This window comes from Capra hircus, chromosome 4 (assembly GCF_001704415.2).
Source record: "Capra hircus breed San Clemente chromosome 4, ASM170441v1, whole genome shotgun sequence".
NCBI classification, from domain to species: Eukaryota; Metazoa; Chordata; class Mammalia; order Artiodactyla; family Bovidae; genus Capra; species Capra hircus.
Window position 1 is genome coordinate 83,899,851 of NC_030811.1, and position 19,861 is coordinate 83,919,711.

Sequence of the window (19,861 nt, forward strand, 5' to 3'; positions counted from 1 at the left end):
ACTGATGCTGGGAGGGGTTGGGGGCAGGAGGAGAATGGGACGACAGAGGATGAGATGGCTGGATGGCATCACCGACTCAATGGATGTGAGTTTGAGTGAACTCCGGGAATTGGTGATGGACAGGGAGGCCTGGCGTGCTGTGATTCATGGGGTTGCAAAGAGTCGGACACGACTGAGAGACTGAACTGAAGTGAAACCTGAGACTGTGTTTTTCTCTCTAACCAGAGTTGGCCTAATATTCACCTTTAAATTCATACATCTCAACTTTAATATTATCTTGTAAGTGCCTCAAGAATTATTTGTACCCCCTACAGATTTTCTGTTTTATACAGATTTTATTCCTAAATAGAGGTTTAGGAAAAAGTTATTGAATAACATTATACACAGGTTAAAAGAGCATTAATAGACAAATATAAACAAGCAGAAGTAAATCCTTAAGAAAACTGCATTTATCTTATAAACAGTGTGACAATTAAAATTAAATATTTTTGAAACTGATGTTTAAAATTAGAAATATGTCTCATATTACAGAATAATGATTTGAATCAAGAGTAGGAGCTATAGAAAGAACACTATGGTATTGGGCAAGTCACCAAACTTTTACTGAATCCATTTTTCAGTAAATATTTGCTATAAATGATATATCCCAGGTATAAAAATGTCTCCAGGATTTTTCTCAATTATAGAATAGTAAATTGTTTTACATGACAATTTAGTTCTTTTCAATTTTAGAACTTAATGTATATATATATATCAAATTAAGAATATTCTTTTAGAAGAAACGCAATCAATACATTAAACATATTTTGAAGTGACACCCGCTCATATATTGTCTATGTAGATATATATCACATATATTTATATTGATATATATGGATTTTATAGAATGATGAAAATTCTATAAATGTTTAAAATGTAAACTGTACAGTCTCTTATTACTAAAATATGTAGTCTTCCTAATCATCTTAGATTTTCCTTCATTTTATAAAGGGTGGTTTTCTTTCACTAAAGCAACAAAATCCTGCTTATTTTGTGACCTTTAGAAAAGATGTAAAGTATTTTTATCATTTCAGGAAAACAAATGGATAACTCATTCCTTAGATAATAGATAACTTTAGGGATATTGCTATCATCTGAGGAGGCTTCAAAATCAAATAGACTGAAATATATAAATATATATATATAAAGAAATAGCCTGAAGAAATCAAGGTGATTATTAAATGCCATATTTTAATTTCAAAATATATCAGTAACGGCATTGCCATTTTGTGACTATAGGTCAAAAATCAAATTTCGTAATTCACAGTCAGAATTTTAGGGTTTGGGTAATAGAATAAAAGTTATATGTTTACTGGTATACTCTATTAGAAATAAATCAGCCCTGAAATTAAATCTTTAGTGTATCCTAGGCAACATTCTACAAACAGAACAAAAGCTTTTTACAATTCTGTTATTTTTTAAAAATTATTGTCCAGTTCATTACAGTTTATAAGAAGTTGAGACACACCACTTTTAAACCCTCAGTATTAAGCAGTAAAACTATGTATGATACTGAAGTGTATAAATACATGTATAAATACTGAAGTGTATGCACACTAAAGGGGCTTCGCGGGTGGCTCACCAGTGAATAATGCACCTGCCAATGCAGGACATGTGGGTTGGAGCCCTCGGTCAGGAAGATACCCTGACCCAGAAAGAACTGGCAACCCACTCTCATATTCTTGTCTGGAAAAATCCCATGAACAGAGCAGGCTGGTGGGCTATAGTCCATGGGGTTGCAAAAGAGTAGGATAGGACTTAGCCACTAAAGAACAACAGCAATGCACCCTAAAAGGGCTTCCTAGGTGGGTTAGTGGCAAAGACTCCACCTGCCAATGCAGGAGACTCAGGAGATAAGAGGTTGATTGCTGGGTCAGGTCAGGAAGATGCCCTGGAGTAGAAAATGACAACTCACTCCAGTGTTCTTGCCTGGAAAATCCCATGGACAAAGGAGCCTGGTGGGCTGCAGTCCATAGGGTCACAAAGAGTTAGACGCAACTGAGCAACTGAGCATACTTGCACGCATGCATCCTAAAAAGCATGTTATATTCGCACTCTAGGGAAAGCTTACATAAAGATCTTTGTTTCTCAGAAAATTTAGACTGGAAATACTAACTGAAAAAATAAACGTTTGACTTAGAATACAGCATATAGACTCAGTAGCACAATTTCCATTTATTTGTCATCCCATGTTTATTTTCCAACCTATATAGTGTATTAATTAAATAAGTAATAAATACCAAAAGTATTAATAATACTTTTTATAGTGTGTATTACAAACTGATAAAAGACTAGTGTCTAAATGACCACATTTGCAAAAATTGAACACTGAAAACCAATCTTCCAGATCAAGGTTTGACAAACTTTTTCTTTGAAGGGCCAGATAGTAAATATTCCAGGCTTTCTGATCCAGATGATTTCTATCACAGCTACTCAGCTCTGACATTGTAGAATAAAAGCAGACATGGACAATATGTAAATGAACTGAGAGTAACTGTGTTCCATTAATAATAAACTTTACAAACATGAGTGACACATCAGATGAGGCATGTATATAATGACTGATGAAGTCTGCATTTTTTGGCAATATAGACAGATGCATAAATTATATGTAAATATATATATGCATATACCTAGTATATGAAATCAATTATTATACATTTCTAAAATGGTTTAGGTATTTAATTGTATGCAGGAAAAATGATACAACTGCAGAAAAATAAGCTAAAGTTAGCATTTCTTATAATAATCACCAAAAATACTATAATTTCCTTCCTGATGATTTTTATGGTTTACTATATATTGATTTATGAAAGTCAAATCAGTGCTTTAATTTTCTCTGTCTGAAAAGATAAAATATTAATTTGAACAAGTTTTTCAATTGTCATATAATTAAATAGCTAGAAAATTCTGTATAACTTAAATTGTTTCACTAAAATTATAGTCCAAATTTCAGAATAAAGGTACCTTTTGGAAATCCTTGATATTAACCAGGTTGAATGAAAATATATGATCCTTTGCTCCAACATACAGTCTACTCCGTTCCTCATCCAAAAGGAAGGTATGGTAACTGGAGCTGTTGGCCAAGCCATTGAAAGTAATCACATTGTTGGATTCCAACATTTCTGCAAGGTAACAAAGCAAGACATTGAGCGTTAATGTGAGGTTCGGTATGAGTACAGATGATTGGCACATGGTAATCTGGCTACTGCCTGCTGTGTTACCAATCAGTGGTTATTCTTTGTGATAGTAAAACTTCACAGGACTCTTTACATTTCAATGAAATGGAAGTTATGCACCCATTAGTGTGTTGATTTCATATTCAAGATGACATACTCCCACAGAACAAAGGAGAGAAATACCTTGTCCAAATGATTGGTCCGGTGGAATCTCCTTGCATGTGGCAATAAATTAGAATGGTCAGTTTGTATTAAAACATCTTTAACTCTATTAAAACTTGTTTAAGTGGTTTTCATCTGCTTCAAGTCATTGCTAGAAGGATAAGCTTAAGGGCCAACAGAGCAGATTTAGTGTGGGGAAAACAAACTCCTAGGTTGTTCAAGGTCTCTAATAAAGAATTTTAGTATGCCTTTTTGATAATTAAATCATTAGCTTTGCAATATTTTGTAACTGGCATGTGGATGAGTTATTTTTTTATGAAAACATTGAGTTAAATTAATTTGCTATGTGATCCCGATTTTTCAGTTTATTGATTTCCAATCTACTTTTGCTGTGAACAGGCAAATACTGAACCTTCAGATACCTTAAGTAAGAAAATATTTTCAAATAGAAAGAACAGTAAATTGTCTTTGCACTAGAAAGCTGATTGCTGATCATCACCAAAGAGGTTTCCTTTACCTTTTTCAACTGAAATTATATATATAGTGTTTATACAAATACACCCACAACTGCTGCCACGGCCGCTGCCACCACTGCCACCACCACAATCCCCAAACACAAATGTTGGGGACTCCAGAATTGTGTTCTGAATCAGTGACTCAGACTTTTACCATGCATGCATAGTAGAAATTCTCATCAGCACCCATAAAATGTAGAATGTGCCTTCAAGGAATGAAAGCAGAAATGAAGACCTTTCTTCTGTCCCAGACTTATCCCAGGACATTAGGCATTCAATAATTTGCCTTGTTTTATTTTTTTACTTCCTTTTCCAACTCATCAAAATAATATTTTAATAGAGAACAAAGTTCAAAATTCTTAATTTAACATTAAATTTCAGATAAACACCATTTGAGTTTAAACCCCACCTCAGTACTCCTTCTCATGTCCACTACAGGGCAGGAAAACACACTCCATAGTCATCCACTTATTAGCCTTTCCTGACATTGTTCCTGACACCTACAGCTATACACTACCGAGAGAAAACAGCACCACTGTTCCAAGCTAGTTCAAATGAAACACCTAACAGATTCACACAGAATTAATTTCTTTGTAATATTTTCCTTTAATTACTATAGCCTGCATCACACTGTCAATTATTACCATCATTCATATAAATGAATTACTTACCAGAATTAATAAGAAAACATATAGTTAATAGCTTATTATCCACAAATCACATGGTTTCTTTTATATATTACTGGGTCAATACATATTAAACAGAATATCTATCTATCTATATCTACTTAGCTAACTATCCATCTTACATGCAAAACTATAATAATTGTTAATAAATTGTTAAAAGATGCCTTTCAAATTTTTTCATGAGAAACAGTATACTACTGGGTTTATCTTATTTCATCCTCAACTTATAACCAAAAAAAAAAAAAAAAACAGGAAGGAAAGAAGAATAGAAGGCAGGAGGAAAAGAAAAACAGATTAAGGGAAAGAGATTTATTCATGTGAGGCATATCTGAAATAAATGAGTACTATTAGTCTCCAAAGAGAAAGAACAAAGAATCCACCACGCAGTAGATGAATGCAAATATAAGTCAATATAAGACTGAAATTTCAGGCACTCGGAGCTGTGTGAGGCTGGAAAGGCCTATACCAGAGACACGGGCTGTATCACTGGGTATGCTCATGCACTGATTGACTATATACAGAGTTCTGTTTATCAAACAGAATAGATGACCTTCACTCTTCTTTCCAATTCTAAACTCTAACTCTACCCTAACACCAGAGAGACCAAACTACAGGTGGCTAGGCAAACTGAAAAAAGTTTTAAAAGCCTGCTGAGTCTAAATCGAGACAATTACATAAATATTAATCATCAAGAGGGTCATTGGAGAGACTGATTGATTTCAATTGGACACACATAGAAACCATGTAAAAGACCTCTAAACATGAAACGGAAAAGAAGTAGGAAGACAATTAACATAGCTGTAGAATATGGGGTCACAGCTCTAGGTGGAAACACAAGCACTACCACAGTACTTACAGGGTGTGTAAACTTAGATGAGTTCCTTACATTACTTAGGCCTCAGCTTTTAGAAAAAAGGAGTTAATAATAAATCTCCCAAGAGTTATTACAAAGGTGAAGTTAAATAATTCATAAAAATTACTAGATTATTTTGCATAGTAAATACTCAGCTAAAGATTTCCTGTTTGTAGAAGTAGAGGTTAAAAATTAATGTTTGGTCTTCTTGACTACAAGTAGGAAATCAGGGAAGATGGAGCTGACTGAGAGAAGTACTTTTCCACTATCTCATCAAGTGTACTAACTTGTTAGTGTCAGTAATTGTGTATGGTTAAGGGATAAATAAGAAGAGCAATAACTCCTTGCTTACACTGGTTTTTGTTTGCCAATTTCCGTATGTTGGTTGCACTTTAAATAATAAAAATAATGACGTTCTATATTATTTATTGTTGTTGTTCAGTCACTCTGTCATGTCTGAATCTTTGTGACCCCATGGACTCCCACACGGCAGGCTTCCCTGTCCTTCACCAGCTCCCAGAGCTTGCTCAAACTCAAGTCTATGGAGGCGGTGATGCGATCCAATCATCTCATCCTCTGTTGTCCCCTTTTCCTCCTGCCTTCAATCTTTCCCAGCATCAGGGTCTTTTCTAATGAGTCAGCTCTTCACACCAGCTGACTGGAAAGTACTGGAGTACTAGAGCTACAACTTCAGCATCAATCCTTCCAATGAATACTCAGGATTGATTTCCTTTAGGATTGACTGGTTTGATCTTTTCACAATCCAAGGACTCTCAAGAGTCTTGTCAAACACCACAGCTCAAAAGCATCAATTCTCTGGCGGTCAGCCTTCCTTATGGTCCAATTCTGACATCCATACATGACCACTGGAAAAACCATAGCTTTGACTATATGGACTTTTGTTGGCAATGTCTCTGCTTTTTAATATGCTATCTAGCTTTCTCATAGCTTTTCTTCCAAAGAGCAAGTATCTTTTAATTTCATGACTAGTCACAATCTGCAGTGATTTTGGAGCCCAAGAAAATGAAATCTCTCACTCTTTCCCTTGTTTCCCCATCTATTTGAGATGAAATGAGGGACCAAAAGCCATGATTGTAGTTTTTTGAATGTTGAGTTTTAAGCCAACTTTTTTTCACTCTCTTTTTTCACTTTCTTCAAGAGGCTCTTTAATTCCTCTTTGCTTTCTGCCATAAGGGTGGTGTCATTTGCGTTTCTGAGGTTATTGATATTTCTCCCAGCAATCTTGATTGCAGCTTGTGCTTCATGCAGCCCAGCATTTCACATGATGTACTCTGCATAAAAGTTAAATAAGCAGGGTGACAATATACAGCCTTGACATACTCCTTTCCCATGTTGGAACCAGCTGATTGTTTCATGACTGGTTCTAACTGTTGCTTCTTGACCTGCATACAGGTTTCTCTGGAGTCAGATAAGATGCTCTGGTATTCCCATCTCTTGAAGAATTTTCCACAGTTTGTTGTGATCCATAGTTAAAGGATATGTATAGTCCATGTAGCAGATGTTTTTCTGGAAATCTCTATAATCCAATCAATGTTGGCAATTTGATCTCTGGTTCCTCTGCCTTTTCTAAATCCAGCTTGAACATCTGGGAGTTCTCAGTTCATGTACTATTGAAGCCTGGCTTGGAGAATCTTGAGCATCGCTTTGCCAATGTATGAAATGACTGCAATTGTGCAGTAGTTTAAACATTCTTTGGCATTGCCTTTCTTTGAGATTGGAATGAAAACTGACCTTTTCCAGACCTCAGACCACTGTTAGTTTTCCATATTTGCTGGCATATTGACTGCAGCACTTTCACAGCATCATCTTTTAGGATTTGAAATAGTTCAGTTGGAATTCCATCATCTCCACTAGCTTTGGTCATAGTGATGCTTCTTAAGGACCACTTGACTCCATTTTCCAGGATGTTGGCTCTAGGTGAGTGATCACACCATCATGGTTATCTGGGTCATTGTTTTTTGTTTTTGTTTTTTTTTGGTATAGTTCTGTATATTCTTGCCACCTCTTCTAATATTCTGCTTCTGTTAGGTTCATACCTTTTTTTGTCCTTCATTTTTCCCATCTTTGCATGAAATGTTCCCTCGGTATTTCTAATTGTCTTGAAGAGATCTCTAGTCTTTCACATTCTGTTGTTTTCGTATATTTCTTTGCATTGTTGACTTAGCAAGGCTTTCTTATATCTCCTTGCTACTCTTTTGAACTCTGCATTCAGATGGGCATATCTTTCCTTTTCTCCTTTACCTTTAGTTTTGCTTCTTTTCTCAGCTATTTGTAAGCCCTCCTCAGACAACCATTTTGCCTTTTTGCATTTCTTTTCCTTGGGTGTGGTTTTGATCACTGCCTCCTGTACAGTGTTATGAACTCCATTCACAGTTCTTCAGGCACTCTGTTTATCAGATCTAATCCCTTGAATCTATTTGTCACTTTTACTATATAATCGTAATGAATTTGACTTAGGTCACACCTGAATGGCCTAGTGTCTTTCCCTACTTTCTTCAATCTAAGTCTGAGTTTGGCAATACCATAATTCCAAATAATGAAAATATTCATACAACTGAAAAATATGTTACATGTTGAATTTTATAAATTAAGCTTAGGGAGAATTAGTGGTTTCTAGCCACTGGCAACTTAAGAGAAAAGACTTTAGTCATTTATGTGTGAAATCACTCTGTAAACAAACTACACTTAAAAAATATTTCTGCTGGATCATTTCGTTAAACAAAAAGACAATATTCTCTTGGAGTACAGGTTGGCAGCTGTTTTACATTCTTTGAAGGTACTTAATTTCGCCTCATCATTTCTTTTGCTGCTAATTCCTTACATGTTCCTGTGTATCAGGGATTTTATCCATCACTTCATAACAGAGAAGAATCTCTCTGAGACCTTTTTGGCATTGAGCCAGGGCAAATTCTGGATTGCTTAGATTATCTCACCTCTTCTCAGGGTGAAAAAAATCTAGGTTAAAATTAGACACTCTCTCCCTAAGTCTAGATTTCACATTTTTAAACAATCTGTTTTCATTTATGGCTTTTAAATTATCAGCTTGTGATTTTATTTTTTCTATATGTTGACATATTAAGTTGCAGTTGATATTAACTTCAATTTTGACTTTACTCTTAGAATCAAAGAACTTTAGATGTTTCTTTTCAGCCACTTTAATGTACATTTTACCATTACACAAACTGGCTTTGAAATTAATATATAGTAATATGAGACATTTAATATCCTACTATGTTCTTACATCTTACCTATGTTCACATTTAGTCAACAACAGCTATTCATTATAGGAAAACATAAATTTCTATAGAATCAACTTGACTTTGATGAATCCTAGTAGACAAAGCATATAAAGGCACTAATTCATCTTGGGTACAATTCAATTTTTCCCTCATTGAAACATTACTTCAACTTCTACATGCCATGTCAAACATAAAGAAAAGCAAATGTAGGACTGTAATCAAAAGTGCTATTTCAGACAGCACTCTTAGTAAACTATGTATTCTTATATTTTTAAGATAATTAAGAAAACATTCTGTTTATTCCAGATTCCACAAATGACTTAGTGTTTATATAATTTGTTTAATGACAAATGAAAGGTAAACTGGTCATAAAGCAAGCAAATAGTTTGTGTTCAATAATTGCTACCTATTACCATGATTATTATTAAGACATGCTATATATAAGACAATATAGACAATAAGTATAAGTTTGCACATGTTCTAGAAGGAGAATTGATTCATATAACTTCAAGCAGCATGATTTTCAATTATAAATAGACTGCATTCTCTTGTGATGTACTACTAAAAATCTTATGGATCTTCTGAAATTCAAGACACAAAGTCCACATTATAAGATTTCTAAAAGTCTAATATTATGCAGCAAAAGAAGAGAAGAAATTTTACTTGTTCTGTCCTTCAGTCAGAATATCCTATCAAAATAATCATGAGTGAAGACAAATTTTCCTAATGAGTCAATTCTAATTTTCATTCAACTTATTTATTCATAAATTTTTAGATTTGCTTTTCCCCTTGGATCCATCAGGATCTCTAATGCAACTCTGAATAAAGGAAAAAACAGTTAGACGTCACTATCAGGACATTGTTTAAAATACTAAAAAATTATTTTATAAGTTAGTATTCTTCTTGTATATGTAACATATGAAAAGAAAAAAAGGGAGAAAATTTACATCAAAATCACATCTGTCAATTCAGCTCTACATAATAAAGTTGTATAGTTCTTGGGCTGTCCTGATTATCTTTAGGATAAGCACAGATTTACATAGACGACTGCATTACAATGACCAGATCAAATTTCAAAAACACAGTGAAATGAATACTGATTTCCTGAATGCAAGACTATCCAGAACTAGAGTTTTTATAACTGGAAAGAGAACTGCTGTACACTTGACCTTCAAATCGAAACAACAGTCATCCTGTTCTCTATACTTCTGACTTCTATGACATTTCTGTTTCTATTTCTTTCCTCCTCCCTTTCTTTCTTCCTTCTAAAACCCATCCTTCTCTTAATTTCATAGCATGAAAGGTAATGGGACCCCACCAGTTGCTATTCTCTAATGAATTGCCTGTATTCACTGATGGCTTTAGGCTTATGTCCTTTCTCCATGGCTTGAACTTTGTCCTTTGCACAGAAAAAAGATCCTATTTAAAGCAGTCAAAATTTGGGTCTGTACAATGCCAAAATATTTTGACTAAATGGTGGCACATTCAGATATTTGTAAATATGGGAAAGTTCATTGAGGTCCCAAATTTGAGAGTCTTTATTTCAGTGCTTCCTAGAGTATTTAAATTTCCAAAAGAGAAATGAGGGCTGAAATGAAAGATGGCAAGTATTTGTTGCACTATAAAAACAGAACAATAGAATAAGTGCTATTTACTATTATTTTCTTTGGAGGGAAGGATGCTGAAGCTGAAACTCCAGTACTTTGGCCACCTCATGCGAAGAGTTGACTCATTGGAAAAGACTCTGATGCTGGGAGGGACTGGGGGCAGGAGGAGAAGGGGACGGCCAAGGATGAGATGGCTGGATGGCATCATGGACTCGATGGACGTGAGTCTGAGTGAACTCCAGGAGTTGGTGATGGACAGGGAGGACTGGCGTGCTGCGATTCATGGGGTCGCAAAGAGTTGGACACGACTGAGCGACTGAACAGAACGAACTATTATTTTCATTTATACAAAGAAGATAAGGAATTTTATTTAACTAACAAAAAGTTTAGGAAGGACCAAAAATACACAAAGAATAAATTTTAGAGATTAATAAAGTTATATTGTAGAAAAATTCATTTTTTTTTGACTTTATAACACACAACCTCATGACCTTTGCCTAGAATATTACTTCAAGTTCTCCTTTCAATGTATTTCTTTGTATTTGCCAACAGTCTGATCTCTGATATTAGTCTCCATCACACTGACATGATACCAAGACTGTCTTCTGCCAGATATTTTTCATTTATAGTTGACTTGAATACATCAACCTTTTTTGACTTGGATAGACCCCCTAATCAAGGTTCTGGGTACCCACACGAGCTTTGGACAAGTGAAAGGTTCATGATCAGCCCAAGCCCAGCTTCCATGCTTCTAGACCCATAATACACAAGTGCTCTGAACCACATTGTCGGGGAGGGACAAGAGATTTTCCCTTCAATACACTATAAAATATCAAGAGCAGGCCTCTCTGTGAGAGAAATCTACTTCCACTTTTTCTCATGTGAGAAATATTTGTGGAAAGTAAGTTTTTCACAATCTACTCTGATGATTCACATTTTTTTATTTGAATCATTCAACTACTAATTCAACAAGCATCCAACTAGTGCTTATTATATGCGACACGTAGACACTGACTATGAAATATATGGAGCATAAAGATTAACAAAAATTTGATTGAAAGTAGACAAATGCCCTCAGGGAAGCAAAAACTAAATGAACAATAATCACAGAAAGAATAGTAGAGCTGAGGAAGTTTATCGGAAGGATAAATTAATGCTACCAGAAGAAGTGGGTAATATTTAGAGAAAGTTTGGCAATTAAGCCTGGCCTTAAAAATGTACAGGGAAGCAGAAAGCAGTGCAATGGAACATTTCATTCAGAGGACATGAAAAAAAGCCAGGAGAAAGAAGAGAAAATACAAAAGAAATAAATTTTTAATGTATACTATGTGCCAAAACACTGTTGAATGATTTATTAATATACTAATTCAAGCCCTGCAACATTTTGAGGAGGAAACTTTTATTTCCATTTTTTTCTCATGGAGAAATTGATTCTGATAGATATTGGGAATATCTTAGGTCATAGAGTTCATGAGATGGAGTCAAGACTTCAGTTCCCAACACCAGAGGCCAGACTGTCTTACTCTGTACCACCTCTAAGAAGGAGGAATTTTTGAGAATACTAAGAACTGATCATTAAGAAGAAAAGAGAGAAATATAAGAATACACTTTGGAAAATACTTAGAACTGACTGTTGAGAAGTTTGGTTACCTCTCACTATCACATAATTCACCTTGGTTAATAGTTTCTTAAATATTTACATTATTTTATTTACTCTGTACTTGGTCTTTTTATACAATAATAACTCTGTTTATAATCTTATCTACAAGCATGGCTTTCATCACAAGCAGTATTTTGACATGTCTCATATGTATATCTTCTAAGACAGATTTCCCCCAAAAGCCAAACAAAGGTTTACTAGTAACCTCTATTTAGTTATTACACAAATATCTCAGAGTTTGCATGACTTGGTTAGAACTCCTTTTTCTTTTTTCCATTGGTATCATCACCTTTTGGTTCATTTTAAAACTGAATACAAGTGTCACTCATCCAAACAATTGTACAAATCAGAGCCTCTTCATCATCCACAGACCATTTCCATCACTTCAGTTTTGTTCAGTGCTATAATATCTCTTATATTTTCCTCTGCTTATATCCTCACTATCACAGTTTAATTCCTTATAATTTCATCCTTTGATTATACTAATTATCTTCTAACAGAACTTCCCTTGTAAGGTTACAACATTTATGTTATGCATTGCCTCTAGAATAATCTTTATACAAAATAAATATGACATGCTCCTGGTAAAGTCGAGAAAAAGGCACTCTTAACTTTATCCCTTCCCTTGAATCTCATTTTACAAGAAGAAGAAAATAGAGGGAAAAATATTCAGAGGAAATGCACTCATAGAATATCAAACCATGAGTAGTTAAGAGAATATATCCAAAATATTGAAGCTGAACTACAGCAATAACTATACATAATTAGTAACCAAAGTATTAACAAATCACAAACCTTTTATCCATAAATGCTTTATTATATAAACAAGTTGTAGGGGTATATATGGCTATAAAATTATTGGAAAATATCCATAAAAATTGGAAGTACATCTAACACACAAAACATTATCATAACTAACATTTATATGCCAAGTACTGTGCTAATAACACACTTGCACACAGTATTTATTGTGTGTGTTACCCTCCCACTAAAGGAAATCACTGTGGATAAACTACAGTGAAGGTAAGCGTGGAAAATGTGAATACTAGACTACTCCACAGTGTCTTTGATGGGGTTTCATAAGACACACACCAACTGCAAAATATGAAAGAATAAAGAATATATTTTCCTAGAAGAAAATGTATTTAAAAATTTGAAGCTTGTTTTCAAGTAAAAATAATAATTGTATACTGTGAACTCCTCGAGCTCACTCTCACTGTTATAAAGAGATAGAAAGTTGACCAAAAAGCAACCAAAAAGCATAGAAAGAGGAATTGACAAGAGAGTTAGATTAAGTTTTGTTGCCAAAGCTCCACACTAATAACAAAATCAAATTTTCATTAAAAGAGGTAAAATTGATTAATGAGAAGATAATAAGAATGGATGATAGGAAATAAAACCTTAAAATCCTAAAAACAAACATATCTGCAGACTGAAATGTTACCATTTTCCAGGAAAATCTAATCTATCAGAGGATCAATTATGGAACTTCCCTGGTGGCTCAGATGGTAAAAGCGTCTGCCTACAATGTGGGAGACCCAGGTTCGATCCCTGGGTCGGGAAGATCTCCTGGAGAAGGAAATGGCAACCCACTCCAGTACTCTTGCCTGGAAAATCCCATGGATGGAGGAGCCTGGTGGGCTGCAGTCCATGGGGTCACAAAGAGTCGGACACAACTGAGTGACTTCACTTCACAAACAAAGGAAGAATATATTTGAAATCCATGAATAAAACTCAGTCATCTATTGAAGTTATCAAGTAGGTTGTATCCTTATTCAAAACAACATTGTTTGCCAGGAATCAAAAAAGGAATTTGCGCAAATACCCAATTGAAAACATATGTGACTCAATAAGTTTATACCCAGTAATAAAGACAGTATCAGACATTCTCAAACATGCAAGATTTAAGGAGACACACCACCCACCCACTCTAGAGACTACAGCAACAACAATTTCTTAGTAATATATTCATTCAAACGGAATGAATCAAATTTAAAAGCACAGATATTACATCATTTATCTCTTTAAAACCTGCTTAAAAATTTCCAACACATGATTTGAGCCTTTAGCATTTGCCACACACTTTGGGGCTCATTTACCAACAGATTGTGGGTAAGTGTATGTATCCTATATTTTACACACATACATGCATGTGTATTAACAGAATTGCTACCAGTCACCCCAGTGGCTTACTATCTATAGTCACCACTGCTTAGAATGTCTTCTGTCTCCCAGTGGTTGCCATCTTCCACCCGAACTTATCATGTAAATCTACTCAGATTCCAGGATCTAGGTTAATTCTCTCCTGTGAATTCTCCAACCTTCTAAGGGACAGTAGTCCATGACTTCCTTTGTGAAAGAGTATCATGTAAAAATGTAGGTTAATCACTGCTTTATCTTTTTAGCTCCATTTTTAGAGTTAAAACAATCTGCTTTTTCTTATCTTTGTGTTCCTAGTCCTAGAACCTTTCCCTGGTATATAACTAGTGTTGGCACATAGAAATATTTGTCTCAATAAATAGTATTTGTAACAGCTTTTACAAAATGTAGCAAAAACACAGAAAAAATAAATGTAATAACAAACTTCTAGGAATGAGCACTATGTATTTTATGTTGGATTATACACTAGCTTTTCTAATTACATTCAAATAACCAATAAAATCATGCCATCTAAACTCTGAATTATTTATAACATGGCTATAAAATGGCTATCTTAAAAAATTCTATGTGTCAGGCACTGTTATGGTCATTTGACATATAAAAATCATGACTACAGTTTGATTTCAGAGTTGTATTTAATCAGTAATATTAAACATAGTAACTATTACAATAGCAATAGTTTATTGCTACAATTTATGCCAATAGTTTAACTGATCCTGTATCTTAAGCTCCTCATTTTAATATATTCTTCAAGGCATCATTATAAAATTGACCAGAGCCAATTTCAAAAATGTAATTTTTTTTTAAGTACCTACACCCACCACCATTACCTTCGCCCAGTCTCCCTAATAAAAGTCACAGTTCCTAATTTTCTTTGCAACCTTGTTTTAAGCCACAATTCTATCAGAAACGGCCAATTTACTCTTCTCTAAATCTAGGCTGCCCTCTCCTTTTTCTAGTTTACTTTTCAGGTTCTTATGCTTCAAGGTACAGTTAGTAGCCATCTCTCCCATAGAGGTTTTGACACTTAGCAGGTATTACTCCTCCTCTGATGCTCCATACTTTTTAAACATAATACACACTAATGCATTAATTGTGTGCCACTTGTATGGATGGGGAGTAGAATATGTTTTTAGTTCTTTTAGATGTCAAGTTAGCATGGTGGCATATGTGTCTAATTATCTGAATAATTAGTGAGATAGTCAGAAGGATCTTTATAGTCTGATTGCCTCCATTTACAAAAAGTCATGAGCGATTTTACCATTAACAGTTGCAGAGGCCAAGTTTAAATTCAGGTCTCCAAGCTCTCAGTTCAGTGCTCTTTTTAAATAAATTTCTAGAAAAACTGTGGCTTCAGTTGTTTTGCTTTACTTTTGCTGCCTGATCCCTGATGTCAGTAAATGTTGGGCACATGAATATGCTTTAAAAAATACTGCAAATAATTTACAAAATAACTAAAGCATAATTTTAACTTTTACTTCTCCTTGGAAAAATGAAAATGAAAGTTTAAATGTTATTATTACATAAACTAACTAAATGTTTCCATGTGGACAAAAATTTTAATACAAAGATACATAATAATTGATCATTCATTTCTGTGCAAGATCATTAGAAAAGATTTAGAACTGAAATGCAGATACTTCTTTTAAAACTCACATCAGTATAACTTTGTGCTCTGAGTGATGGGCTAGTAATCGAGGAATATCATTTTTGTTCTCTAATCTGTCTTTTGTCTTATTTGTAAGGCTCCTCTACAGGCAGGTTTCCATTTTTAATCAGCTCACAAGAAAGTGTTCCTTAAATGCCTAAGCAATGCAACATTAGCAAAGTTAAAAAACAGGAGGTTTAATTTGATAAATATCATTGAAAGTTTGGTTTTTCAGGCTGTCTTATTTACATAGACCACAACATATTTACCAGTGTGTTCTTCAAGTAATTAGCATTTCCCTACATGACTATATGAAAGCAAACTTATTCTGACACTTAAACATTAAACATTTTATTTTCCTGTAAGAAAATTGTGTAATATAGTCACATACGGAGGATTAAATACTTATAAATCGCTTAGTCACCTATTATTTGATGTGTATGCCCACTCTAAGAATTTTTTTTTAAACTGTTTAAGAATGACTTGAATTACCTTAACACAGAGCAAATGAGTTTTTAAGAAATAAATTGAGTAATTAGTATTTTCCATTATTTCCATCCCAAGACACATTTATGAGAGCAAAAAACTTTTCCTTACTCACTGATAAAAACTGGTATGGCTAAGTGTGAACTTACTGGAGAATATATGTAATTCAATGTTTGTGGGTGACCCTTTGAAGCTGAGACAAAACTTTATTTAATTCTTAGAGTTTGGAGAAAAGAGAAAGTCATAAGGAAGACCAGGAGATGTGAATTTTATCAAGGGTCAATCAAATGAATAAATCAGAGAAGCAGTTGTGTGTGACTGTGAGCAGGAATTACCTAAATCCTAGATGTGGCTAACAGAAGTGTTTGCTATGCTTATCAAATGAATGATGGATTTCTGATTAGGTGGATAAAATAGATATGTTCATCATGTGTAATAGTGCATGTGAGTTAAATAACTTGTAATTTATCCTGTTATCCTTACTACTTCTAGTTTTTTCTATCTCTAAACTACATAGTATCTGAGTACCACAAACAAATGCAATGTAAGTTTGTCAGCTGAAAAGTAGAAATTGTTCACCTGAGATGTTTTCTTGTTTTTTTTGGGGGGGGCGGGGGATGGGAGAGGAGGGAAGGTGTTCATACGACATTTTGCTGCTGTTGTTCAGGCGTTAAGTCGTGTCCAACTCTGTGTGGCTCCATGGACTGTACAGCCTGCCAGGCTCCTCTATTCATGGGATTTCCCAGGCAAGAATACTGCAGTGGGTTGCTGTTTCTTCTCAAGGAGATCTCCCTGACCCAGGCAAGAAGACTGCGTCTCCTGTATTGGCAGGTAGATTGTTCACAACTGAGTCTCCTCAGAGGCCCTCACATGACATATCCCACTTCTATAACTAGAATAAATATAGATCCTGATTATGAAGGCTTATGGATTCCTTAAAATGGGATTTTGTTTGAATAAGATTTCCCTGCAGAAGGGTAGGAGGGAGATGGGACAGGATGGTGTTGAAAATCAGTGAACTCAAAGAGTCTCTAGATGAAGCCACACAATGCATTCTGGGGACTTCCTTATCATAGTGACAATAATATACTATTTATGATGGAACGCCACAAGTATTTTTCCCCTAATGATGTATTTAGTTTTGGAGTTAACACATTTCAGAACTAATTAAGCAATGGAAATAAGATGCCCTAATCAAGTTGGTTCATAATAATTCATTGACATTTTATAATCTCTCTACCTACACAAATAAAAAGGAGATGATAGGATTATCATGTAGATAATTTGGGGAGAATTAAGTTCTCTTATATTCTGCTCTGCCCAAATAACTTTTTGTAAAGCTATGTGATAGTATTATGTCTAAAATCAATTTTGTATGAAAACAAAATAAGTATTTTACCTTACACAGAAATTGAAATCAGTTTAAATTATTCCATTCTCTTTTCCAAATACACCCAGCTGTAAATATACTCTAAGATTGGGTCATGGTTATAACTAGTCTAGGATTAAACTTAAATATAATGTGAGCCAGGTTTGGTTTAACAGCTACAAGGACAACTAAGTGATTCCCTAGGATGAAGCTGAAACTCCAGTTTGTTTATGGAAAATGCGTGCTCTCCCAGGGCCCATTAAATCAAGATCATCTCTGGGCTGGACAGGACAGCACACACTAAAGATTCTCTAGACCAACACGGGACACACAGACACTTATCCCCACAAAGACAAACAACTAATTCAGAACCAGATTTGCCTCTTTTTTAAGAGTAGGCAAACAAAAAAATAGCTTATGTCCTCTTTAAACTTCCTTCTATACTTGCTCAAAAACTGCAGCTGTGTTCCTCTTTAAAAATAACAAAAGAAAAAACAAAGCAAGGCACTAATATCAATGTTACAATGATAAGTTATAAACACTGTTTAGGGTGAAACTCGATATCCCTTTAATCCATGCTGACCACAACACACATGCAAAATGAGACTCAAAATGAGTCTGAATGCAGAGAATAGCAGGAGTAAAATTTGCCTTTAGACCTGCAGTGAGACAAAGTGTGTGTGGGTGACGTTCAGTCCTAATATAACCCAGGGGGTCGTTCAGTGTGAACAATGAAAAGATCCCTGATATCTTGATTCTTTCATTTTCCTAATACTTGTTTCTTTTGCATGTAAATAGTTAATAGAGGATTTTCTTTGTTGATCATGTCTTTATAACAATACTGTTATTACTAAACATTTAGTAATAAAAGTCATGTCCAACTCTTTGCGACTCCATGGACTATGTCCATGGAATTCTCTAGGCCAGAACACTGGAGTGGATAGCCTTTCCCTTCTCCAGGCGCTCTTCCCAACCTAGGGATCAAACCCAGGTCTCCCGCATTGCAGACAGATTCTTTACCAGCTGAGCGAAAGGGAAGCCCAAGAATACTGGAGTGGGTAGCCTACCCTTCTCCAGCAGATCTTCCCAAATGAGGAATTGAACCAGGGTCTCCTGCATTGCAGCTGGATCCTTTACCAACTGAGCTATCAGGGAAGCCCATGTCTTTATAACAATACTGTTATTATTAAGTATTTGATTAAATGATGGAAAATAATTTTATAAAATAAAACTGGAGCATATTTATTCCTTAAAAGACACATATTTTAATTTTCTATTCAAATTAATAAATTGTTATGAAAATAACAACCTATGTACCTACACCTCAACCTTGCTTTAAAGGGTTATGTATTTTATTGTGTCTCTAAGCAGCAATGTATTTTCAACAAGGCTTCTAAGATTTTTTAAATTTAATTTTATATTAATCTTGTATTGACCTTATGTAAAATAGGCACTTGTTTCTTATTAGGCTAAATGCCACTACTGATAAAACTCAAAAAGTAATAGAAACCAGTATAATTACAAAATTGAGAGAGATTTTCTAGCTTTTCCCAAATATAGCTGTTGCTTTATCATTTCTAAGCGCTCAGTGAGAAGAAATTACTTCTTTAAAAAAATCAAGAAATCAGTTTAAAAGTTCATAGTTGAGTTTGTTTGATGAACATAATGACTTCCACCTCATTTAGAAAATCAGAATCTAAAAAAAATGCTACACTCAGCCTTCTTGATAGGCTCTGGAGTTTATCAGCCCTGCTCCGCCACTTCATTAGCTGTCAAGAGCCAGTAAGTGATATTGCTATGAAAGTCTTGATTCAGGTAGTTGAAAATGCTCTTATTGCAAAAGCAGCAATTATCAACAGACTTTAAGTTAAAAGAGGGTCTATCAGGAAAAGCACATCATCAATATCTATACAGTTGGTTATCATCTTTGTTGACATCAAAGAAAGAGAGAGCATTTGAACTATCAGTAGTTAACTCGTAACATTCAAAAAAAAAGTACACACATTGATTTAATATACACTGCAGCAGAGTTATCATCAAACTTAGAACTCTTACCTTCTATTCACTTGAGGGAAAAATGTGGGAAAAAAAGCTAAACAAAGAAGGACTAAACAAACTAAAATAAAATGGTGCATGCTTTAATCTCTGATTAATAGGATTCTTATCTTTGGCCTTATACTGTTTTTGCAGCCAATCTTTTCTTATATGTATTTTTTTCATTAAATAATTTTATCACA

General features: G+C 34.5%; 1 protein-coding gene across 1 annotated transcript in view; it reads right to left on the reverse strand.

Annotated features, from left to right (window-relative positions):
- The window catches only part of SEMA3A (semaphorin 3A), a 556,686-nt gene that overhangs the window by 179,474 nt on the left and 357,351 nt on the right, over positions 1-19,861 (reverse strand). Inside the window, exon 4 of the mRNA XM_005679076.3 lies at positions 3,007-3,164. Within this exon, the coding sequence (XP_005679133.2) occupies positions 3,007-3,164 (158 nt within the window). The remainder of the gene's footprint in view (positions 1-3,006; positions 3,165-19,861) is intronic.